The 27,102-nt window shown below is 40.0% G+C and overlaps 2 protein-coding genes and 1 long non-coding RNA gene across 3 annotated transcripts; all 3 read left to right on the top strand.

The window, feature by feature from the left end:
• Positions 1–12,905: 12,905 nt before the first annotated feature.
• On the top strand, positions 12,906–15,474 carry LOC144538516 (cyclin-dependent kinase-like 3). The gene is made up of 6 exons (XM_078282783.1): positions 12,906–12,948; positions 13,442–13,621; positions 14,116–14,310; positions 14,410–14,499; positions 14,546–14,717; positions 15,296–15,474. Exons 2-6 carry the CDS (start codon positions 13,457–13,459, stop codon positions 15,472–15,474), a joined length of 801 nt encoding a protein of 266 aa, XP_078138909.1. The 5' UTR covers positions 12,906–12,948; positions 13,442–13,456.
• A 3,539-nt stretch (positions 15,475–19,013) lies between these two features.
• On the top strand, positions 19,014–20,158 carry LOC144542924 (uncharacterized). Its single transcript, XR_013507512.1, has 3 exons — positions 19,014–19,223; positions 19,402–19,473; positions 20,050–20,158. It is a non-coding gene; the product is annotated as an uncharacterized LOC144542924 (long non-coding RNA).
• Positions 20,159–23,336: 3,178 nt separating this feature from the next.
• Positions 23,337–25,759, top strand: LOC144538515 (cyclin-dependent kinase-like 3). The gene is made up of 5 exons (XM_078282782.1): positions 23,337–23,501; positions 23,996–24,190; positions 24,290–24,468; positions 24,890–25,002; positions 25,581–25,759. Exons 1-5 carry the CDS (start codon positions 23,337–23,339, stop codon positions 25,757–25,759), a joined length of 831 nt encoding a protein of 276 aa, XP_078138908.1.
• Positions 25,760–27,102: the final 1,343 nt, after the last annotated feature.

Raw genomic sequence — 27,102 nt, 5'->3', positions numbered from 1 at the left:
TTAGATTGCAATGCTTTATAATGTATTTTGGTATTATACAATTTCGTTTTATGTTGTTTATAAGACAAACAACCGGGACCAAGTTAGGTTAACGCTAGCTTAGCATTACCGAGCCAACTACCAGCTACGCTTACCCCCTAGCGTGCTAGCGGGGTAGCGGTGGCTATAGGGCCGGCCAGCCGGTTAGCGTACTAGCTAACCAGCCGGTCCGGTGGTAGCTAACTACATAAACTGCGGTTGAAAAATAAACTTTAGACTTTATAACAGACAGAATTGTCGGAGTTGTTATAACAAATTAAAGTGTTCGTGAAAGCTATATAATGTCTGAATGTGCATCATTAATGTATATTTATACACACACATACAGTATACCTTTTTTACTTCTTAGTATTATTACATTTTAGTACATTTCTAACATTATTACTTGTCACTGCCTTCCTACTCTTCATACTACTAGTCCCTTCCAGCTTTTCACATAAGCCTTCCTACTAACAGATAGTTTGTTCGCCTTTGTAGTCTTCCTACCAACTACATATTTTCATACCTTTTTTACTTTTTAGTATTATTACATTTTAGTACATTTCTAACATTATTACTTGTCACTTTCGTATTTTCTGTTTTTTTCTACTGAATATATACCTACTCTTCATACTCTTCATACCTGCTATTCATACTCCTTGTACCTTTCAGATTTTACAAAATAGTCTTCCTACTATCTCCTTCCACCTTTTACACATAAGCCTTCCTACATATTTTCTTACTTTTGTACTTGTTACTATTATGAAATTTTAGTACATTTCTAACATTATTACTTATCACTTTGACACTCATTACAGCTCCTTCACAGAAGTGTTTTAAACTGCCACATTTCTCACAGTTTTAACATTACATACACATATTATACTTTGCTTCAGCCGTTTCAGTTTGAACAGACGATCCACAGTCATGTTCAAAAACACGCGCACACACACACACACACATACACACACACACACACAGACAGAAATATGTGACATAGATACAGCCATAGGATAGAAAGAGGGAAAGAGGAGAGTGATAGACCAGTCACAGACAGCCAACAGAAAGGGTGAGCTGTACCCACACTAAACTGCACCAGTGCCACAGTTTGCACTCTCAGCAATCACACGCATTTTCTCCAGAAAATGCACCTTTCTAGTTATTATTTTTATTCCGTACATTTTTTTGGCACCTATCTCCTCCTTCATACTTTCAGCTAGAAACTCCATTCAAACTCAGCTTGTTTAGGACATGTGCGCGCGTATTCAACTTTTTTATATCTTTTATACTTTTTAAACTATTCTACTTTTTTCTACTTTTTTTTATAATGGGAGTCTATGGGCGGAATGTTCAAACCATGCCCTCTTTGAACTCGACCTACTCTTTCATACTTTAAGCTAGAAACTCCATTCAAACTTTAAACAGGTCACCACTTTTAGTACTTTATCACTTTAATTCAGCTTTTTGATACCCTTTGTACTTTTTGAGTAATCACAGTTTAAGTTTTATACTTTTTTCAACCTTTATAATGGGACCCTATGGAGCTACGCTAGAGTGCGTGATGTCACAACTCACTCTAGCAGACTTTACAGGCTGTACTTTTCACTAAATTCACACATTTTAAAACTGTGACAGTTCACACAACTTTAATACTACATACACATATTATAGATCAAACCCTTCAGCTGCTTCTGCTCTCACTCACAATGTCAATATATAAGCGATGCGATGTATAGTTTTTGAGATATTAACGTTTGTTTGACACTAGTGTTCCACTCCATTTCACAGTAGTTTCTGCTGCTCTACTGCTCTCTTACACATGCAGCTCTTCTGCTTATTTCACTCTTCTCCATTTCAACATGTCTTTTACATATTTTCATACCTTTTTTACTTCTTAGTATTATTACATTTTAGTACATTTCTAACATTATTACTTGTCTCTGCCTTCTTACTCTTCATACTACTAGTACCTTCCAGCTTTTCACATAAGCCTTCCTACTCTTCCTACCAACTGCACATTTTTATACCTTTTTACTTCTTAGTATTTTTACATTTTAGTATTAGCATTTCTAACATTATTACTTGTCACTTTCTTACTTTCTGTTTTTTTCTACTGAATATCTACCTACTCTTCATACTCTTCATACCTGCTATTCATACTCCTTGTACCTTTCAGATTTTACAAAATAGTCTTCCTACTAACTATCTCTACATACCTTTCATACTCCTTCCCCTTTTACACATAAGCCTTCCTACATATTTTTTTACTTTTGTACTTGTTATTATTATGAAATTTTAGTACATTTCTAACATTATCATTTATCACTTTGACACTCATTACAGCTCCTTCACAGAAGTGTTTTAAACTGCCACATTTCTCACAGTTTTAACATTACATACACATATTATACTTTGCTTCAGCCGTTTCAATTTGAACAGACGATCCACGGTCAGTCATGTTAAGAAACGCGCCCACGCCCACACGTGCCTACACACACCACATATGCTAGGTATTCGTTACTATGGGCTGTCACGAGCAACAGTTTGCACGCTCAGCCATCACACGCATTTTCTCCAGAAAATGCACCTTTCTAGTTATTATTATTATTTTTCTTCCGGACACTTTTTTAAACTTTAATGCGGCTTGAACTGTTTGAGCTATCGACACGTCCAACTCTCAAACGTTCAGCATGTTCGGGAATAGCGTGCTTCTACTTTTCTAAGTGTTCCGATGTTTAGTTTTTCCGCTATTTACGTTTAAACGGGAATTTTTTCCCAATAGAAATGAATGGTGGAATGTTCAGCTCGCTAGAGTGTGTGATGTCATCCCCACTCTAGCTACTCTTCAGACTTCAGATGCTGTGATTTTTAACTAAATATTCAAATTTCTTAAACTGTCATGACTCCCATAATTTTCACACTACATATACATATTATATATCAAACTGTTCAGCTACTCTTTCTGTCATTCACAATGTAAATATCTAAGTCATAGTGTTTAGACTTTTTCAGCTATGATGGTTTGTTCAACACTAGTGCAAAACTGTGTTTTACAGCTCTGTTCTATCTTTTAAACAGCTTTATCATTTCCACATTCTTAAACTGTCACTATTCCCACAATTTTCATACTACATACATATATTTTACAGCAACCTGTTCAGCTACTTCTTCTGTCACTCACAATGTAAATATCTAAGTCATAGTGTTTATACTTTTTGAACTGCGATGGTTTGTTCAACACTAGTGCTTTACAGTAATTTTGCCTACTTTAAACATATTTTTCTTTCTGCATATGCAGTATTTAAATTGTAGTAGTTCCCACAATTTTCACACTACATACATATATTATATATAAAACTGTTCAGCTACTTCTTCTCTCTCTCACAATATAACTATCTAAGTGATGGGATTTGTAGTTTTTGAGCTATGATGGTTTGTTCAACACTAGTGCTGTACAGTTTTTGGCTCCTATGAGCAGATTTTTTCTGCTTACACATATTTGAACTCTCACAATGTCCACAACTTTAAGACTACATGCATATATTACACATTAAAATGTTCAGCCAGTCCTACTCTTTTTCACAATGTAAATATCTAAGTACTGGGATTTGTAGTTTTTCAGTTAGGTACATTTGTTCAACATTAGTGCTCCAATTCAACTTTTTCCACTTTATTTTACTACAGTTCAACTTCTTCAACTTTCTTTCAACTGTAATAATTTCCACAAATTTGAACAGTTCATTCACATATTACACATCAAACTGTTCAGCTGTTCCTGCTTTAACTGTAGTAGTTTCCACTATTTTCAATTCAACTTTTTCACTTCATTTTACTACAGTTCAACTTCTTCAACTTTCTTTCAACTGTAATCAACTTACTACTATTTCTAATACTGCTACTATTACTACTGCTACTACTTCTAATACTACTACTACTTCTAATACTGCTACTATTACTACTGCTACTACTGCTACTTCTACTACTACTGCTACTACTACTACCTCTAATACTACTACTATTACTACTGCTACTACTTCTAATACTACTACTATTACTACTGCTACTACTTCTAATACTACTACTACTTCTAATACTGTTACTACTACTGCTACTACTGCTACTACTGCTACTAGTATTACTACTACTGTTACTACTACTACTATTTCTAATGCTGCTACTACTACTGCCACTACTACTGCTACTGCAGCTACTACTACTGCTACTACTACTACGTCTAATACTGCTACTACTTCTACTGCTACTACTACTACTTCTACTACTACTGCTACTACCTCTAATATACTACTACTGCTACTGCTACTACTGCTACTGCTATCACTACTACTGCTACTACTACTACTACTTCTACTACTTCTCTCCTAATGCTGCTGTCTGCACTTCTCCACTTTCATACACACGTAGGGGGCCACACACACACACACACACACACACACACACACACACACACACGTATTGGATTTGATGAATAAATAAAAATAAATCTGTTTAAATCTATATTTTAAGGTTTAAACTTTATGACTTTTATTTTGAAGGCTGAAAGCCCAAACCGGAAGTTGTATTCATTGATATTCTGGTGAGCTTAACGCACGTAGCGTCTGTGTGCATCGAGTGGCTTTGACAAGCTGGAAGTCTCCCATTTCCCAGTTCACCTGAACGCACCACGTGTAAAAGCTGCCGTGACGGTTAGAAAAAGATCATTTGTGTTTTGGTAAGAGAAGGTGAGGGCAACGTCGCTTTATCGGCCAACTTAACGGTCATTTTACCGCTATGTTGGTCCAATGTAGGCTGAGACATTGTTTCTGTTTTTAAAATGCCATTAGATTTAACATAAGGTGCTAACTGAGACAAGCGACAGCTTTCAGACATTAATGTTACATTGGTAGCCGTTTAAGACTGCTTTCAAAACGTCAACTGCCCAGTTTTTTACACTAATTACATATATTACACAACAAACTGTTCAGCTATTTCTCCTGTCACTCACAATGTAAATACCTAAGTGGTGGGATCTGTAGTTTTTGAGCTATGATGGTTTGTTCAACACCAGTGCTGTTCAGTTTTTGACTCCTATGAACAGATTTTTTCTGTTTACACATATTTGAACTCTCACAATTGTAACACTATATACATATATTTCACATTAAAATGTTCAGCCAGTCCTGCTCTTTCTTACAATGTAAATATCTAAATGGTGGGATTTGTAGTTTTTGAATTATTAACACTTGCGCCTCTGCTGCTCTCCTAATGCAGCTTTCTTTATGCTGCTGTCTGCACTTCTCCACTTTCATACACACGTGGCTCTCTCTCTCTCTCTCTCTCTCTCTCTCTCTCTCTCTCTCTCTCTCTCTCTCTCTCTCTGTGTTAATACTGCTACTTCTACTTCTAATACTACTACTTCTAATACTGCTACTATTACTACTGCTACTACTTCTAATACTACTACTACTACTACTGCTACTATTACTACTGCTACTACTTCTAATACTACTACTAGCCTACTTCTTATACTGCTACTACTTCTAATGCTGCTACTATTACTACTGCTACTACTTCTAATACTACTACTATTACTACTGCTACTACCTCTAATACTACTACTAGCCTACTTCTAATACTGCTACTACTTCTAATGCTGCTACTATTACTACTGCTACTACTTCTAATACTACTACTATTACTACTGCTACTACTTCTAATACTGCTACTACTGCTACTAGTATTACTACTACTGTTACTACTACTACTATTTCTAATGCTGCTACTACTACTGCCACTACTACTGCTACTGCAGCTACTACTACTGCTACTACTACTACTTCTAATACTGCTACTACTTCTACTGCTACTACTACTACTTCTACTACTACTGCTACTACTACTACTGAACCGTTTGAGCTATCGACGCGGTTCCAACTCTCAAACATTCAGCATGTTCGGGAATAGCGTGCTATTACTTTTCTAAGCATTCCGATGTTTACTTTTTCCGCTATTTACGTTTAAACAGGAATTTTTTCCCAATAGAAATGAATGGTGGAATGTTCAGCTCGCTAGAGTGTGTGATGTCATCCCCACTCTAGCTACTCTTCAGACTTCAGATGCTGTGATTTTTAACTAAATATTCAAATTTCTTAAACTGTCATGACTCCCATAATTTTCACACTATATACACATGTTACACATCAAACTGTTCAGCTACTCCTTCTGCCACTCACAATGTAAATATCTAAATCATAGCTTTTATACTTTTTGAGCTATGATGGTTTGTTCAACACTAGTGCAAAACTGTGTTTTACGGCCCCTTTCTAACTTTTAAACAGCTTTGTCATTTCCACATTCTTAAACTGTCACTATTCCCACAATTTTCATACTACATACATATATTTTACAGCAAACTGTTCAGCTACTCCTTCTGTCACTCACAATGTAAATATCTAAGTCATAGTGTTTATACTTTTTGAGCTATGATGGTTTGTTCAACACTAGTGCTTTACAGTAATTTTGCCTACTTTAAACATATTTTTCTTTCTGCATATGCAGTATTTAAGCTGTAGTAGTTCCCACAAGTTTCACACTACATACATATATTATATATCAAACTGTTCAGCTACTTCTTCTCTCTCTCACAATATAAATATCTAAGTGATGGGATTTGTAGTTTTTGAGCTATGATGGTTTGTTCAACACTAGTGCTGTACAGTTTTTGGCTCCTATGAGCAGATTTTTTCTGCTTACACATATTTGAACTATCACAATGTCCACAATTTTAAGACTACATGCATATATTACACATTAAAATGTTCAGCCAGTCCTACTCTTTCTCACAATGTAAATATCTAAGTGCTGAGATTTGAAGTTTTTGAATTATGTACGTTTGAACTCCACTTGCACCTCTGCAGCTATCCTAATGCTGCTGTCTGCACTTCTCCACTTTCATACACACGTAGGAGGCCACACACACATACACACACGTATTTGATTTGATGAATAAATAAAAATAAATCTGTTTAAATCTATATTTTAAGGTTTAAACTTGATGGCTTTTATTTTGAAGGCTGAAAGCCAAAACCGATCGTTGTATTCATTGATATTCTGGTGAGCTTAACGCACGTAGCGTCTGTGTGCATCGAGTGGCTTTGACAAGCTGGAAGTTTCCCATTTCCCAGTTCACCTGAACGCACCACGTGTAAAAGCTGCCGTGTGACGGTTAGAAAAAGATCATTTGTGTTTTGGTAAGAGAAGGTGAGGGCAACGTCGCTTTATCGGCCAACTTAACGGTCATTTTACCGCTATGTTGGTCCAATGTAGGCTGAGACATTGTTTCTATTTTTAAAATGCCATTAGATTTAACATAAGGTGCTAACTGAGACAAGCGACAGCTTTCAGACATTAATGTTACATTGGTAGCGTTTAAGACTGCTTTCAAAACATCAACTGCCCAGTTTTTTACACTAAGTACATATATTACACAACAAACTGTTCAGCTACTTCTTCTCTCTCTCTCACAATGTAAATACCTAAGTGGTGGGATCTGTAGTTTTTGAGCTATGATGGTTTGTTCAACACCAGTGCTGTTCAGTTTTTGGCTCTTATGAACAGATTTTTTCTGTTTACACATATTTGAACTCTCACAATTTCCACAATTGTAACACTATATACATATATTGCACATTAAAATCTTCAGCCAGTCCTGCTCTTTCTCACAATGTAAATATCTAAATGGTGGGATTTGTAGTTTTTGAATTATTAACGTTTGAGCTCCACTTGCGCCTCTGCTGCTCTCCTAATGCAGCTTTCCTAATGCTGCTGTCTGCACTTCTCCACTTTCATACACACGTAGAGGGCCACACACACTCACTCTCTCTCTCTCTCTCTCTCTCTCTCTCTCTCTCTCTCTCTCTGTTAATACTGCTACTACTGCTTCTACTTCTAATACTACTACTACTACTTCTAATACTGCTACTATTACTACTGCTACTGCAGCTACTACTACTACTACTACTTCTACTACTACTGCTACTACTACTACCTCTAATACTACTACTACTACTACTACTGCTAATAGTACTACTTCTACTACTACTGCTACTACTACTAGCTCTAATACTACTACTACTACTACTACAGCTACTACTGCTAATAGTACTACTACTGCTACTTCTACTACTACTACTACTTCAAATACTGCTACTTCTAACACTGCTACTACTACAACTATTACTTCAGCTAAGTACTGCTTCAAACACCAGATCGAAATACTCAAAATGTACAGACATTTAAACTCTTTGTAATGAAATTCAACTGTCTTCAGCCTTCTCTTGCTGAAGCAAGCACACAAATTTTCTTCAGAAAATTTTACCTTTTCTAGTTATTAGTGTGCTTGCCGTAGGCAGAGCACACTCTTATTATCTCGCATACTTATTAGTGTGCTTGCCGTAGGCAGAGCACACTCTTATTATCTTGCATACTTATTATTATTAGTGTGCTTGCCGTAGGCAGAGCACACTCTTATTATCTTACATACTTATTAGTGTGCTTGCCGTAGGCAGAGCACACTCTTATTATCTCACATACTTATTATTATTAGTGTGCTTGCCGTAGGCAGAGCACACTCTTATTATCTCACATACTTATTATTATTAGTGTGCTCGCCGTAGGCAGAGCACACTCTTATTATCTCGCATACTTATTATTATTAGTGTGCTTGCCGTAGGCAGAGCACACTCTTATTATCTTGCATACTTATTAGTGTGCTTGCCGTAGGCAAAGCACACTCTTATTATCTCACATACTTATTATTAGTGTGCTTGCCGTAGGCAGAGCACACTCTTATTATCTTGCATACTTATTAGTGTGCTTGCCGTAGGCAAAGCACACTCTTATTATCTCACATACTTATTATTAGTGTGCTTGCCGTAGGCAGAGCACACTCTTATTATCTTGCATACTTATTATCTTACTTATTATCTTACCTACTTACATCTTATTATTGTGTGATTGCTGACTCAGCAATCACAGGTATAATATTCTCGCTCTTTATTATTAGTGTGCTTGCTGCAAGCAAAGCACACTCTTATTATCTTGCATACTTATTATTAGTGTGCTTGCCGTAGGCAGAGCACACTCTTATTATCTTGCATACTTCTTCTTAATAGTGTGCTTGCCGTAGGCAAAGCACACTCTTATTATCTCACATACTTATTAGTGTGCTTGCTGTATTGCGTCTAAATGCCATTTTAGACGCAATACACACATTGTAAAATGATGAGAACCATGTGGACTCAATCATAGGATCACAGAGACAGATTTTTAAGTTTCGTTTTGTCCGATTTAAGTTTCGTTTTGTCCGCCATCTTGTTTCTCCGCACAGTAGCTGAAGCTAACTGAAGCTAAGGTAGAATCAGATCAGTATGGATGTATTTGGACTTTTATTCTGTATATTAAAAGTCTACTGTGGAGTTTTTTACCAGCTGGCTTGATGCATTTGGGACAGACGGACCGTTTACCGGCTGGCTTGATGCATTTGGGACAGAGGGAATCGTGCTGCGGAGATCGGGAGGTACGTTAGCACGCAGTAGCTGAAGCTAACTAGCAAGCAACAGTAGCATGAGCTTACTAGGCTATACAAATGAAATGGTCGAGCTCATTCATGTCAGTGCTTCGACACAGCCAGCAGATGGCGACAGAGACCATGAGTTCCCCACATGGGCTGGCTTGATGCATTTGGGACATTGTAAAAGGATGAGAACCTGAGAACCGTGTGGACTCAATCACAGGATCACCGAGCCAGAAATTGAAGTTTGGTTTTGTCCTTGTTTCTCCGCGGAGATCGGGAGGCTCCCACCCAGTAGCTGAAGCTAAGGTAGAATCAGATCAGTATGGATGTATTTGGACTTTTATTCTGTATATTAAAAGTCTAGTGCAGAGTCTTTAATGGCTGGCTTGATGCATTTGGGACAGACAGACCGCGCTGCGGAGATCGGGAGGTACGTTAGCACACAGTAGCTGAAGCTAACTGAAGCTAAGGTAGAATCAGATCAGTATGGATGTATTTGGCCTATTATTCTGTAGATTAAAAGTCTAGTGCAGAGTTTTTAATGGCTGGCTTGATGCATTTGGGACAGACGGACGGATCGGGAGGTACGTTAGCTGGTTTCTCACACACAGTAGCTGAAGCTAACTGAAGCTAAGGTACACACACAGTATGGTGGTTTCTGCGCGTCGGCCGACGCTTAACGGAGCTTCTCACGCGCTCAGTTTTTAAGCTAGAGCGGAGCTTTTTTTATGATCGGAAACTAGACATCCAGACGAATGCGTAGGTACCAGCCATGTTATGCTAGCTCGCTGGGAAGCGGGCGTAAGATAGCTCCAAAGTCGGTGAGGTTTAGCTCTAGAATTGTGATGCGTTTTAGGTCCTTGGAAAGCTGGGAATCTTTGTTTTCGTTCGATACCAAACATGTTGTTGTGGCGTGATGAGAAAAGTATCCCAGTGCCTTTGAACGCAACTGGCTCTGTTTACTGAGTCTAGTCTGTCAAATTCAAAAGGGGCCAGTGTTACAATTACCTAGGTATCTGGTTAGATGAAAAATTGTCTTTTAAACCCATGTCAATGAACTGACTAAGAAAGTAAAATTTAAACTGGGTGGGTTTTTTTTTAGAAATAAGCAATGCCTTACCATGAGTAGTAGGATGCAGATTGTATAAGCAACACTTTTTATCAGTGCTTGATTAAGGTGCTGCTGGGTGATGCATTTTATAGGGATTGCTCTTGTTTTTCTTAGTAGACTTTCTTATTTTGTCTGCATGTGGATGGTCTGGAAATAACTTATTTTGTTTGTTGTTTTGTTTTCTTGTAGTTGTGTACACAGGTCTGTCTTGCAAACAAGATCTCGATCTCAATGGGACTTACCTGTTTAAATAAAGGAAATAAAAAAAATATTTTAGGACATTATTATTTAAACTCTTTGTGATCAGACACAGTTTGGACAAAATACAATTGGTTTACGGATTTACGGAGCGAAATGCTAACAATTGCAATGCTGCACGGCTTAGCAAAACTAGTGAACGGCAAGTCTAAGGGCAGGGGCATTGCAAGGGCGGCAAGCACACTTTAAATTTTCTTTAGAAAATTTAGCCTTTTCTAGTTATTATTATTCCGTACGTTTTTTGCCGAGTTTCAACTCCTTCATACTTTCACCTAGAGACTCCGTTCAAACTTTAAAATGTTCAGCTTCTTCAGGAATGGTGTGCTTCTATTTTTCTCAGTGATTTGACTTTTACTTTTTAAGATATTCTACTTTTTTCTACTTTTTTTTATAATGGAAGTCTATGGGCGGAATGTTCAAACCATGCCCTCTTTGAACTCTAACTACTCTTTCATACTTTAAGCTAGAAACTTCATTCAAACTTTAAACGGGTCACCACTTTTAGTACTTTATCACTTTAATTCAGCTTTTTGACAACTTTTGTACATTTTGAGTAATCGCAGTTTACGTTTTATACTTTTTTCAACCTTTATAATGGCAGCTTATGGAGCTACGCTAGAGTGCGTGATGTCACAACTCACTCTAGCAGACTTTACAGGCTGTACTTTTTACTAAATTCACACTTTTTTAAACTGTGACAGTTCACACAACTTTAATACTACATACACATATTATACATCAAACCCTTCAGCTACTTCTGCTCTCACTCACAATGTCAATATATAAGCGATGCTATGTATAGTTTTTGAGATATTAACTTTTGTTTGACACTAGTGTTCCACTCTTTTTCACAGTAGTTTCTGCAGCTCTTCTGCTTATTTCACTCTTCTCCATTTCAACATGTCTTTTACATATTTTCATACCTTTTTTACTTCTTAGTATTATTACATTTTAGTACATTTCTAAAATTATTACTTGTCACTGCCTTCCTACTCTTCATACTACTAGTACCCTCCAGCTTTTCACATAAGCCTTCCTACTAACAGATAGTTTGTTAGCCTTCATAGTCTTCCTACCAACTACATATTTTCATACCTTTTTACTTCTTAGTATTTTTACATTTTAGTACTTTTCTAACATTATTACTTGTCACTTTCTTACTTTCTGTTTTTTTCTACTGAATATATACCTACTATTCATACTCTTCATACCTGCTATTCATACTCCTTGTACCTTTCAGATTTTACAAAATAGTCTTCCTACTAACTATCTCCTTCCACCTTTTACACATAAGCCTTCCTACATATTTTCTTACTTTTGTACTTGTTACTATTATGAAATATTAGTACATTTCTAACAATATTACTTATCACTTTGACACTCATTACAGCTCCTTCACAGAAGTGTTTTAAACTGCCACATTTCTCACAGTTTTAACATTACATACACATATTATACTTTGCTTCAGCCGTTTCAGTTTGAACAGACGATCCACAGTCATGTTCAAAAACACGCGCGCGCACACACACACACACACATACAGCTGCTGGTACGTACACATCCACCCGCACGCACACACACACACACACACAGACAGAAATATGTGACATAGATACAGCCATAGGATAAGAAAGAGGGAAAGAGGAGAGTGATAGACCAGTCACAGACAGCCAACAGAAAAGGTGAGCTGTACCCACACTAAACTGCACCAGTGCCACAGTTTGCACTCTCAGCAATCACACGCATTTTCTCCAGAAAATGCACCTTTCTAGTTAAGTAATAAAGTTGAATAAATGTGTTAAAATAAAATCTTAACACATTGGATTAATGGCGGCTCCGTTGCCATGGTGACAGAGGGACCTGCCCATGGCGGCCCATGGAGCCACCGCTGAATTGTGACGCAAAGCGCATTTGTGACGCAAACCCCGAGTTTGGAGTTGAGGTACACTTTCATGCCGTTCATGCGTCACTTTCTACATGATTTTCACAGGTAAGTTTGATAGGATTTACTTTCAAGAACAAATCTGTCAGCAGGTAAAAACTGCTCCGTTTTACTTACTGTACATTATGATACCAACGTGTTAAACTGTTAAGATTACTGTAAACTGCACGGATATCTGCACAGAAGGATGCAGTGTGATTAGTAATCCCCTCATAGACCCAACTCAAAGTGAAATAGGTTATTTGATGAATATAATATAATATTCACCTGTAGAACATATTAGTCTTCAAATGTAGCCTTGTTGTATTGGAGTCTCAGTAGTAAATAGCCTGCTATGAGTCAATAAAATGTCTCTAGCTAATGCTTTCTGTATGTTAACTGCATGAAGTCTGGTTTGACACCTGGACTTGATCCTGTCAAACCCTTTCTGATTTGACTGCATTTTCTCAAATATAGTGATTTCTCTAGTACTTGCTATGTCTTGCAAGCTGTTTATGCCTTTGTGTGTGTGTGTGTGTGTGTGTGTGTGTGTGTTTTCCAGACCCAGAGACAGAAGATGGATAATTACCTGAAGCTAGCTCTGCTCGGTGAAGGCAGCTACGGCCAAGTTTACAAATGTCAACACAGGCAGTCAAAAGACATTGTGGCTATCAAGAAGTATCTACATTCGTCGGAACAAGTAGTGAGCTGGACTTTAGAGAGAGAAATCAAGCTGCTGGTGGTAAGGATTTCTTAAGATATGGCTCAGGACCCAAAAGTGTTTCTAATACTGATAAAACACATTTTTACAGATAGGTTTGTGTATTTGATTTATTATTCTGCTTTATTCTCATGTCACCCTGTTTTTGATTCATCTGCTGTCATGTTTTATCATGTTGTTGTTTGTAAGTGTAGAGTATATATTGAGTCCTATATTAGTGTAGAAATATGGTTTCATGTGTCACAGTGAGACCAAATGCTTTATTTGTATCCTGAGCTGAGAAAACCTAAACTGCTGTTCATCACTGACAGTTTTGAGGAGGATTAGGAAAGAGTCCAGGGTGACATCACCTTGTTGTCCACTTTTGAACCACACGGCTAAATTTATCCAAACTCAGCGATAGTTCATCATGAAGCCCCTTTGTTGTAGCTAGGAGTTTTGAAGTGCAGTGAATTGTTGCTAAAAGTTGAAACAGTATGTCGGTGATTCAACTTGAGTGTCTTACTGTTGAACAGCAATGCCGCCATGAGAACCTGGTGCGGATGCAGGATGTGTTCAAGCATGACGGCCACCTGCATGCAGTGTTTGAATTTGTCGACCGCTGCCTTGTGGAGGAGGTGGCGAGGGAGCCTCAAGGCCTGCAGAAGACAAGCATCAGGAAGCACACCTTCCAGATCCTGAGAGCTGTCGACTACCTGCATACCAACAATGTAAATATTACTGAAAAGAGCTGAACATTGCTTTGCTTTCATTACTGCTAAAGGTGTTGTTTTGTTGGTCCTCTCTCAAACTATTTTCTCCACCTCCAGATCGTTCACAGAGACATCAAGCCAGACAACATACTGGTCACAAGCTCAGGTGTGATCAAGCTGTGTGACTTTGGCATATTCTCAGAGCCTGTTGGCTGGTTTCACAGCCAACCAGGATGTAGTGTATGCACTTTAGTGTATTCCTATCTGGGTTCTTAAGGTGTTTCTCTGTCTGCTCTCTCCCCTCTCCTTCAGACCTGTGGATGTGTGGGCCATCGGCTGTACCATCCTGATCATGGCCAGATGTGGCGTGTTCCTGTATGGAGACACAGAGATCGATCAGCTGCATCAGATTGTCAGGAAAGTGGGTAAGTAGTCCCCCGCCTCAGGAGTGTGTGCATGGAAACGTGCAGATGTATGGGTAGGTGCGTGTGTTCATCAGTGGTGGGAAATGGACTTGGACAATAAAGATCACCGACGTTGGTAAAATAACAGCAGTAGATAACTTTATTATCCCCCAGTACAGCGGCAGACTATGCTCTGTGATCATACCTTTAAACTGCAGAATAAGCGCAAAATCATTTGAAAAATAGGTCTGCTCACTAGCTTCATCACACTGCTATCAATAGGCCAACATGCCTGCTAGAATTTTGTTATTGTGAGAATGTAGGTGGCAAAGAGACAAAAATGCCCATCACCATGTAATCTTATGTATATGTACCTACTGTATATCTCAAGTGGTAAGTCGTCTATGGTGCTCAACTAATGATGAGGAAAGGTGTTTTCTCTGACTTTCTGTTCTTCTGCTGCAACGATGTGCAAATCAAATAAACAGTCCACTATCCTGGAGTGAAGGGTCGTAGTTCACTTTCAATATGACATTATGTGTCAGAGAAGTGTTCAGTTTATATGATCATTGTTGGGTTTTTCTTTCTTGTCATGCCAGGACCGCTGACCCCTGGCCAAATGCAGATGTTTTCGGATAACCCCAACTATACTTCATTCAGCCTGCCTGAGGTGGAGCTGCCCAAAGACCTCAGGAGGAAGTACGGCCTGCACGACCCCCTGTTGGCTGACCTGGTGGAAGTAAGTGTGCTCTCTTCTGCACAACTGGGCAGCCACTGATCACACAGTGTGGTCCTATAACTATTACATTTATCTTTAGATTTGAGTTTCAGTAGAACATGGTCTAGATGCTGTTTTCATTGGCTTTTCTACCATGCATAGAAATAAACACTGCTGTACATTGTCTAACCTCAGGATTATTAATGTCTGTCTTTTACCATGGGTTCTCCTTGTAGGTTATTATTAAAGTTATTTCATTACAGAATCTTGTGTTAGGGTTACAAACTAACTCTTTCTGGTGCTGCGTAATGCATCTGTCTCTGTGAGTTGTATCTTTCTTATTTTAAACAATGTGAAGAAGAGTTAAAAGAGTCATGCTGTTTTTCAGTCAAGTCTCCAGATGGATCCTGCGAACAGGCCAAGCTGCTCTGGGATGATGAACCATGAATATTTCACCGGAGACGGGTTCCCTGAAATGTGAGTAGGTTGTGACATGGGGCTCTGTGGGGACGGAGGGGGAGGAGAGAGTTACTGTTACAGTTACTGTTGGTGTGTAATTAATGAGTTTTTGGAGAGACATCCTGAACTGAAGGATGTATCACTGTATTATCACTGTGTCTCACACCTGATGGACCTTCACTACTAATGCTGCTGTTTAGTGTTGTCATAGACAAGACATGGTGCAAACACCAAGTTAACTGGTGGCTCAACTGTGTGCACCAATCTTGACTTTCATATCCTTTCCTTTAAGCCTTTAGTCAGTCAGATGTGTCAGCTGTAACTGGTAACTAGCCTCAGCAAAAACACAGCAACAACTGTCTGGCCAAGATGTAAAACACTACAAATAATATTTGGGGAAATCCAGTGGGCCAGGTGTATAAAGATGGTTGCCTCCTGAAGTGACATCATTTGGTCCTCCAGGCCAATCCCACAATGCAAAGGGCACACTGTGTTTACACATTATTTCCAATCATTTCCACACAGCTAAGGGTGGATATCATCATTTGTACACTTTATACTATGAGACAAACCAGGAGCCAGCCATCTTTGTACATTAAGTGTTTTTCAGGCAATCTCAGAAAAATAAACAGAGTCATTTGAAACTGTAATGCAGCTCTGGTCCAGTACTATTTGCTTGCTGTTACCAGGGGTAAAGAGAAAGTGAAGGAGAAGACCATCTCCTTTCTTAAACTGGAACAAATGAGCCACTTTCTGTTCTGCTGTCTCCTGTATAGATTCATCCCAGAGATCCAGGAGATGGTCCAAAAGGATGTCGAGGCCCGCAGGATGTCACTGCATCAGACTCCTGAAGATTTAGTGGTGGATGCCGTCAATCATACAGCCTCTTCCCGGCAGAGAGGAGAAAAACAGGTATCTGAAACGGTCGAGGACCCCGACTCCTCCCAGCAGTCAGAACTGGAACCTTATGGCTACCAGATTATCAATGTCATCTTCGACCACATGACAAAGAGGAGCCCCTCTGGCTGGGTGGTCTCGGGGAACAGCGTCCAGAACGCCACCGAGCTGACCAGTGACAAGGAACAGCTCTTGGTGGATACACCTGAGTCGGCACAAGACGGCGTCAGGAAGCAGGATCCAAAAGTGAAGAGGCCGTCTCGGCACTTCTCCTCCGCCATGGTGCCTTCCTGCGTCCAGCCTGTGCTGGACCTCATCAACAACGCCATGACGGAGTTCTTCAGCACAGATGAGAGCAAGGTAGGTTGAAGAAATAGGGCTAGAGCCAACAGTTTTTGCTGTATATTCGGAAGGTCTTTTCAACATGGCACCAGAATCAGCTGGTGTAATAAATGATAAAGAGGCTGGCCTATAAAATCTGTCAAAATCTCATCACTCAACTTGCTGTGTCTTGCTTGTTTTGTTGTTGTTTTTATTGAAGGTGTGTGTGACCAACCAGGCCGATTTGGAGACCAACTCGCCTTCCGCTTTGGCCATACAACTGGTGGACAGCACCTTCATGGAATTGGCCAAGACAGCACAAGACGAGGGTTTTAACGCACCAGGCACTATAGTGGAGAAGTGCATATCTTTGGCCAACGTGCTGTCACTGTCAACAGTCCTGAGCCTGGAGCCTGAAGACAGCAACACCCAGGCAATCCTGAGCGTCAGGAAGGACATGGCCGCAGCTGTGACAAAGCAGCTGCACAGCTTTCTGTACCAGGAACAGAGAGAAAGAGGCGGCGCGGTGCCACCAGCGCCCAGCGACAGAGAGGCAGCGGCCGTGACATCATCACCCGCGGTCAAGGAAGAGCCAGCGGTGATGTCATCAGCTAGGCATGGCGCTCTGGACGCCACTGACCGGCCCGTGGAGGAACCTGCGGATCCTCTGGCTGACAGTGGTGAGAACTCTCGATGTTTGATAGATTTATATCAACAGTGTAGACTGACATCAAGTGAAAGGATTCTTACTGTGCACATTTACAAAATCACATGGAGAACATATTGATATAATGTATTTTTTTCTTTTGTCAGGAAATGAGGTGGAGCCTGTGGAGGAAAAGAAAAAGAAGAAGAAGAAGAAGGGAATCAAAGGTGCCTTCCGCAGAGCTATGAAGGCCATCAGGCGCTGCTTCACCTGCTGCTTCCCCCCAGCAAAGCACAGTGAAGAAATATAAAGACTCTCCGCCTGTCCACACAAACAGGCAACAATGGAGGTATGTTCACATTCAGTTGTCTGTCTTGGACCGAAACTTCAACCTTCCCCACCCACTCTGATCAGAAATGTTATGAAAATTCTAATGATCGATAATGATAAGACAAATGTAGAATATTCGAATATGCTAAATAATTATTAATTATTTTTGTTTTTTTGCAATGTAGATGATCTTTTCCCGCTTCCACTTCCCCCCCATCCCAGGTTTCAGGTAAGTATTAACCAACAAATCATGGCTGGCAAGCGTTTTTAGCTTGTCAACTTGTCACTGGTGGACAATTCCCAACACACACACACAGGTTTGGCCACCGGTACGTTATTGTTTGTTTGTTGGGTTGCCTGCTGGGGAGGAGGGAGGGAGGGAGGGAGATGAGGGGCGTATGCTGTGTGTGTGTGCAGATTATGCTGGAAGAAGACATCCATGGAGGGGTCCTGTTCCAGAGGAGACTACCAGGAGAATTCCACATGGACCGCTCTATCTGTGGGCCTGTGAGAGCGACAGAGAGAGAGGAGAGAGAGGAGAGAGAGAGAGAGAGAGAGAGAGAGAGAGAGAGAGCCTAGGTGAGTGTGCCCGACACATAGTGCAGCTGGCTAATAATTCAGCATTGATTTGATTCAGCATTCTAGCTGGAGACACTGTAATTACATTAAGTCACAATAATACATTAAAAAAAAAAAAAAACCATATCTTAGATTTCATGCTTTATTTTACAACGATGCCAGCTTTCAGACACATAGAGTGGGAGCCAATTTTAGCTAGCAAATACAAGTGTAGTTGGGGCTAAAACCTAACTTTGTACATTTGTTGTGTAGGAGGACAGAGCCAAGGTGTGTCAGCAACAGGAGGAGAGCCCCCCTGTTGATATTAATTGCTTCACTCGTCCCACCCAGTGGTGAAGAAAACTTTCTGGTGCAAGGATGGCACCGATAGAAAGTGGGCACAGCAATTGTGTACTCAAGTTTGACGACAGTGCAACAGTTGAAAACGTACAGTATGAGCTGAAAAGCCTAGCTGTGCAGCGGAGCAGATTGAGAATGTGAGATGAGTAAAAGAGCAGAACAGTGGACGAAGGATCTGGAGCTGAAGAGGAGGAGAAGAACAGTGAATAGAAGCTGAGAAAGCTGCTCCTATAATAAGGTACACTATATTTTGGGCGTTCTTGGTTTACATGTTTTAGTAATTCCTGTGTGACTTTATTACTCTGAGTATATTGTCTGTTCAACCATCTCTACCTTACTGTAGAATGAACATAATGTGATGTGTCTAAGTTTCAGTTATGAATCATCAAGTGTGTCCTCTCTGTCTCTGTCTACAGGTTGCCTTCGCATGTTTGTCTTCATGGAAGAAGCGGGCCAGTTCATCCACAGCCAGGCAGCCTTTTATGCCTGTGAGTACATTGTCTATTCAACCATCTCTACTTATTTCAAACATCTCTACTTAACGACTTACAATAGAGCAATAAAGAGAGGCCAGAGACTCGTAAATCGCCAGTAAGGATGGTTGGTGTCCGGCCGATTGTGGTGGGCTGGTCTTGACAAAAGTCCAGAGTCAATTTTTGATCCCAGTCCATCTCTGACTGTAGGGTGTAATGGCCATTACATCAGAGCAGTGATTCTTAAACTGCTGGTCAGGATTCACATTATAGTATTTTTTAAGAGCCTGGCTCCAAAGTGGAGACTTGATTTACATCAACTGGGCTTCAAGCTTAAACCATATTAAGGGATAGTTGTAATTATTTTCCTCTAAGTCTAACATCTAACATTGGATAGGATAGAACAAAAACAAACATGGCGGATTTACTTTTCATTTGAGGCTGAATGACCTCAAATGAAAACTGTTTATTCTCACTGTCATGTGACCGAGCCCAGCAGCGTCTTCTCCTACCTTAGCTTAGACAGCACATCAGGCTCAGTATGTCTCTCTGAGTGTGTGTGTCTGACTGCTTGTCTCTCCTCTCTTTCAGACCAACGCTGTGTTTCTACCTGCCGGTGGATTTGGGTGCTGCTCTAGTTCCTGTAGACGTCTCTGCCTCATTGCCATTGTCCACATTGCTGTCCATCTGGCCATTTGTCCCAGCACCTACTGTATTACACAATGTATGACATCATTTTGTTGTGTTATTAATAAATTGACTTGAAATTAACTGGAACTAGAAAGGGTCATCTTTTACGACAACGTAAACGACAGCAGTAGTGTCTGCAGCTGTTGTGAGTGCTAAAAGATGTTTTTTGAGATGTTAACATATAGATGTAGAGCTCTCTAGAGCTCTGACTCTAGCTTGGTCCCTGGATCCTGGTGCTCTGGTCACTCTGCATCCATTTAATAATCCTTCATGGGGCGTCTGGATGAGCTGGAACTCCACCTGAAAGACAAGCTTGGAAACAAGTAAGTCAAAGTTTAATACAACGTTAAGGAGATGAATGATCTGTAAATGGAGAGTGCTGGACAACGCCGGGCCCAGTTCCACAGTGCAGAGAAGCAGCTGGACTTCTTCGTCTTCTTCATCTTACAGCAGGGAAAAAAGAAAAATAGGATGTAAGCGTAAAATAAAATAGAAAATAAACAATAACAAGAGTCTAACTAGGCTACAAAATAAAGTGCACAAACAAAGTAAAGCCTGATTACTTTTCTCTCTGGTTGAAGGTGTGTAAAAATAAATACAACTTACAATACAATACAAACATACCCCATAGGCAATGAAAAATGTGTTTTGTTGGCAGTTGTTTTACTTTAGTAATCAACTGGCACAGTGGCACTTCAGCTGCAACAGCAGAAGGAGGGAGAAAATGCGCACTAGGCATGTATAATTAATTTATTCGTTATTGTATAATTTACAGGTGTGCAAAAACAACGAGTTGGGATTATACATCTGATGAGTTCAACAGTGAGTGAAAATAGAAACAACAATATTAATCTGTACATGCCAAACACTAACATATAATAATAAACATGTCACTTCCAGCATCAAGTGAAAGTAAATAAATAACAAACATAATGAAGGAAGAGGACAGAGTACAAAGATGAGATTTTGTTGTTCTGTAAATCCTAATAAAATGCTTTTATTTTTTAAAGACAAAATCTACTAACTTCCGGTATAGCACTGTCTCCTTCTCGCGAGCTTGACGCAGCTCTCTCTCTCTCTCTCTCTCTCTCTCTCTCTCTCTCTCTCTCTCTCTCTCTCTCTCTCCTCTGCTTGCATCCACAGTGAGCAGCATGGGCCTGTAGGGGCGTGTCGGTGCAGAGGAGATGGAGGGAACACATACGCTCTATCGCAAAATCATCCATTTCTCTATCAACCCCCCTCAGAGTCTATACCGAGAGAATGAATACATTTACAGAGCTAATTTACTCTACCAAGATTGTTTTATCTTGCGGAAATCTTGGGAGAATAATAACGTTTTTGGAGAATAATAAAGCACCAAAGTGAAAATAAAGAATATATTTTAGAAGGAATCTGTAGTTGAAAATGCAAATTTCCCCAAAAAAAGTCCTTTTCACAGCATCCATAGCCATATGGGCTTATGCCAGATAACATATAGCCTAGGGCTGCAAAAATAAAGATGCAATCACACGCCTATCAGGAAACAGGCTACCAAGCACTATAATATAGCCTAATATAATCTTTTTTTCTTTTGTCTTTTTTTTTTTTTAAATCTATTTTACATCTGAAGTTTCAGTCACATTGTAGCCTATGTAGCCTAATGATTCTAATTATTGTTGTTTATTGATGAATCCCCATTAGCTGCCAGCTTATCTATCTATCTATCTATCTATCTATCTATCTATCTATCTATCTATCGTTAACAAAGCATAAAAAGAACATAGGCCTAGCGATTTTTTTACTCTGCAATGATAAAACTGAACTATGGAATATTTTCTGGACAAAATGCGTGTGATTGTGTGACTGTGCAGCATGAAAAGATATTGAACAAACAAAACAAGAGTAAAATATTATAGTTAGACAGGTCAGTGAGTTAGGTCTTAGTTAGACAGTCGTTTGGTTAGACAGGTCAGTCAGACAGGAGGTCAGTTAGACAGATGATTTGTTAGGCAGGCAGTTAGACAGCTCAGTCAGTTAGACAGGCTCATATGTCAGTGCACCAGATAATAACACTGCCATGCTCCAGACTAGTAGCTTTGCTTCCCCTTGTGGATAAAAGCAGTATTACCTCAGACAGGCTGTGGGAAGCTGCTGGTGTGTGGACTATGGGAGCAGGCAGGTTGTAGGTCAGAACAGCATCCCCAGCACAGTCACATTACTCAGCCCTGAAGTCACTGTTAGCTCCAACTCTCACCACAAAGTGACAAAAGAATTAAGGAATCACCATTTATTTTGAAAAAACATACGGAATAAAAATAATAATATAGAGCGAGAAGAACACACAATTACATGTAAAATCTGAAAAAAGAAAGAAAAATCTTGAAAGAAAAATCATTTCAGGTAGGGAACTAGTTGGTTTCAAGTTGAACTGGTATAAGCCATTCAGTGGCATGACTGCTACATTGATATATATTTTTAATTAAATAATAAAGTTGAATAAATGTGTTCAAATAAAATCTTAACATATTGGATTAATGGCGGCTCCGTTGCCATGGTGACAGAGGGACCTGCCCATGGCGGCCCATGGAGCCACCGCTGAATTGTGACGCAAAGCGCATTTGTGACGCAAACCCCGAGTTTGGAGTTGAGGTACACTTTCATGCCGTTCATGCGTCACTTTCTACATGATTTTCACAGGTAAGTTTGATAGGATTTACTTTCAAGAACAAATCTGTCAGCAGGTAAAAACTGCTCCGTTTTACTTACTGTACATTATGATACCAACGTGTTAAACTGTTAAGATTACTGTAAACTGCACGGATATCTGCACAGAAGGATGCAGTGTGATTAGTAATCCCCTCATAGACCCAACTCAAAGTGAAATAGGTTATTTGATGAATATAATATAATATTCACCTGTAGAACATATTAGTCTTCAAATGTAGCCTTGTTGTATTGGAGTCTCAGCAGTAAATAGCCTGCTATGAGTCAATAAAATGTCTCTAGCTAATGCTTTCTGTATGTTAACTGCATGAAGTCTGGTTTGACACCTGGACTTGATCCTGTCAAACCCTTTCTGATTTGACTGCATTTTCTCAAATATAGTGATTTCTCTAGTACTTGCTATGTCTTGCAAGCTGTTTATGCCTTTGTGTGTGTGTGTGTGTGTGTGTGTGTGTGTGTGTGTTTTCCAGACCCAGAGACAGAAGATGGATAATTACCTGAAGCTAGCTCTGCTCGGTGAAGGCAGCTACGGCCAAGTGTACAAATGTCAACACAGGCAGTCAAAAGACATTGTGGCTGTCAAGAAGTATCTACATTCGTCGGAACAAGTAGTGAGCTGGACTTTAGAGAGAGAAATCAAGCTGCTGGTGGTAAGGATTTCTTAAGATATGGCTCAGGACCCAAAAGTGTTTCTAATACTGATAAAACACATTTTTACAGATAGGTTTGTGTATTTGATTTATTATTCTGCTTTATTCTCATGTCACCCTGTTTTTGATTCATCTGCTGTCATGTTTTATCATGTTGTTGTTTGTAAGTGTAGAGTATATATTGAGTCCTATATTAGTGTAGAAATATGGTTTCATGTGTCACAGTGAGACCAAATGCTTTATTTGTATCCTGAGCTGAGAAAACCTAAACTGCTGTTCATCACTGACAGTTTTGAGGAGGATTAGGAAAGAGTCCAGGGTGACATCACCTTGTTGTCCACTTTTGAACCACACGGCTAAATTTATCCAAACTCAGCGATAGTTCATCATGAAGCCCCTTTGTTGTAGCTAGGAGTTTTGAAGTGCAGTGAATTGTTGCTAAAAGTTGAAACAGTATGTCGGTGATTCAACTTGAGTGTCTTACTGTTGAACAGCAATGCCGCCATGAGAACCTGGTGCGGATGCAGGATGTGTTCAAGCATGACGGCCACCTGCATGCAGTGTTTGAATTTGTCGACCGCTGCCTTGTGGAGGAGGTGGCGAGGGAGCCTCAAGGCCTGCAGAAGACAAGCATCAGGAAGCACACCTTCCAGATCCTGAGAGCTGTCGACTACCTGCATACCAACAATGTAAATATTACTGAAAAGAGCTGAACATTGCTTTGCTTTCATTACTGCTAAAGGTGTTGTTTTGTTGGTCCTCTCTCAAACTATTTTCTCCACCTCCAGATCGTTCACAGAGACATCAAGCCAGACAACATACTGGTCACAAGCTCAGGTGTGATCAAGCTGTGTGACTTTGGCTTCGCCCGCACGCTGCCGGAGACCAAAGTTCCTCTCAGCAGCCATGTGGTCACTCTGTGGTACAAAGCCCCAGAGCTGCTGGTGGGAGACAGGATGTACAGCAAGTGGGTATCTTCAAATCAAAACTCTTAGATGTACAGAGGCCTGTCAACATTATTTCTTTAGTTGTCGCTTTTCCAACATGGTAAACCTAGATGCTAGATTTAGTCTTTGTGTTTGCATTGAAAAATAAGTATACATCAAAAAACACACAGTCAGTGTATGATTATGGATAATTAGTAACAATGTCAAGCAATTCATTCTAGTTTTTGACACAGAGACACTTGACTGAAAAGATTAGATTGGAAAAAAAAGATGGTAGTAACTCCAAATATCCCTATACATGTAATTGATTTATTTGCTCTCATATTCTCAGAGCCTGTTGGCTGGTTTCACAGCCAACCAGGATGTAGTGTATGCACTTTAGTGTATTCCTATCTGGGTTCTTAAGGTGTTTCTCTGTCTGCTCTCTCCCCTCTCCTTCAGACCTGTGGATGTGTGGGCCATCGGCTGTACCATCCTGATCATGGCCAGATGTGGCGTGTTCCTGTATGGAGACACAGAGATCGATCAGCTGCATCAGATTGTCAGGAAAGTGGGTAAGTAGTCCCCCGCCTCAGGAGTGTGTGCATGGAAACGTGCAGATGTATGGGTAGGTGCGTGTGTTCATCAGTGGTGGGAAATGGACTTGGACAATAAAGATCACCGACGTTGGTAAAATAACAGCAGTAGATAACTTTATTATCCCCCAGTACAGCGGCAGACTATGCTCTGTGATCATACCTTTAAACTGCAGAATAAGCGCAAAATCATTTGAAAAATAGGTCTGCTCACTAGCTTCATCACACTGCTATCAATAGGCCAACATGCCTGCTAGGATTTTGTTATTGTGAGAATGTAGGTGGCAAAGAGACAAAAATGCCCATCACCATGTAATCTTATGTATATGTACCTACTGTATATCTCAAGTGGTAAGTCGTCTATGGTGCTCAACTAATGATGAGGAAAGGTGTTTTCTCTGACTTTCTGTTCTTCTGCTGCAACGATGTGCAAATCAAATAAACAGTCCACTATCCTGGAGTTAAGGGTCGTGGTTCACTTTCAATATGACATTATGTGTCAGAGAAGTGTTCAGTTTATATGATCATTGTTGGGTTTTTCTTTCTTGTCATGCCAGGACCGCTGACCCCTGGCCAAATGCAGATGTTTTCGGATAACCCCAACTATACTTCATTCAGCCTGCCTGAGGTGGAGCTGCCCAAAGACCTCAGGAGGAAGTACGGCCTGCACGACCCCCTGTTGGCTGACCTGGTGGAAGTAAGTGTGCTCTCTTCTGCACAACTGGGCAGCCACTGATCACACAGTGTGGTCCTATAACTATTACATTTATCTTTAGATTTGAGTTTCAGTAGAACATGGTCTAGATGCTGTTTTCATTGGCTTTTCTACCATGCATAGAAATAAACACTGCTGTACATTGTCTAACCTCAGGATTATTAATGTCTGTCTTTTACCATGGGTTCTCCTTGTAGGTTATTATTAAAGTTATTTCATTACAGAATCTTGTGTTAGGGTTACAAACTAACTCTTTCTGGTGCTGCGTAATGCATCTGTCTCTGTGAGTTGTATCTTTCCTATTTTAAACAATGTGAAGAGTTAAAAGAGTCATGCTGTTTTTCAGTCAAGTCTCCAGATGGATCCTGCGAACAGGCCAAGCTGCTCTGGGATGATGAACCATGAATATTTCACCGGAGACGGGTTCCCTGAAATGTGAGTAGGCTGTGACATGGGGCTCTGTGGGGACGGAGGGGGAGGAGAGAGTTACTGTTACAGTTACTGTTGGTGTTTGAGTGTTTGAGTTGAGTTTTTGGAGAGACATCCTGAACTGAAGGATGTATCACTGTATTATCACTGTGTCTCACAGCTGATGGACCTTCACTACTAATGCTGCTGTTTAGTGTTGTCATAGACAAGACATGGTGCAAACACCAAGTTAACTGGTGGCTCAACTGTGTGCACCAATCTTGACTTTCATATCCTTTCCTTTAAGCCTTTAGTCAGTCAGATGTGTCAGCTGTAACTGGTAACTAGCCTCAGCAAAAACAAAACAACAACAGTCTGGCCAAGATGTAAAACACTACATATAATATTTGGGGAAATCCAGTGGGCCAGGTGTATAAAGATGGTTGCCTCCTGAAGTGACATCATTTGGTCCTCCAGGCCAATCCCACAATGCAAAGGGCACACATTGTTTCCAATCATTTCCACACAGCTAAGGGTGGATATCATCATTTGTACACTTTATACTATGAGACAAACCAGGAGCCAGCCATCTTTGTACATTAAGTGTTTTTCAGGCAATCTCGGAAAAATAAACAGAGTCATTTGAAACTGTAATGCAGCTCTGGTCCAGTACTATTTGCTTGCTGTTACCAGGGGTAAAGAGAAAGTGAAGGAGAAGACCATCTCCTTTCTTAAACTGGAACAAATGAGCCACTTTCTGTTCTGCTGTCTCCTGTATAGATTCATCCCAGAGATCCAGGAGATGGTCCAAAAGGATGTCGAGGCCCGCAGGATGTCACTGCATCAGACTCCTGAAGATTTAGTGGTGGATGCCGTCAATCATACAGCCTCTTCCCGGCAGAGAGGAGAAAAACAGGTATCTGAAACGGTCGAGGACCCCGAATCCTCCCAGCTGG

Source organism: Centroberyx gerrardi, chromosome 3, assembly GCF_048128805.1.
Source record: "Centroberyx gerrardi isolate f3 chromosome 3, fCenGer3.hap1.cur.20231027, whole genome shotgun sequence".
Classification (NCBI taxonomy): domain Eukaryota; kingdom Metazoa; phylum Chordata; class Actinopteri; order Beryciformes; family Berycidae; genus Centroberyx; species Centroberyx gerrardi.
The sequence above is the reverse complement of the archived record's forward strand: the minus strand, read 5'-3'. Positions and strand labels throughout refer to the sequence as shown.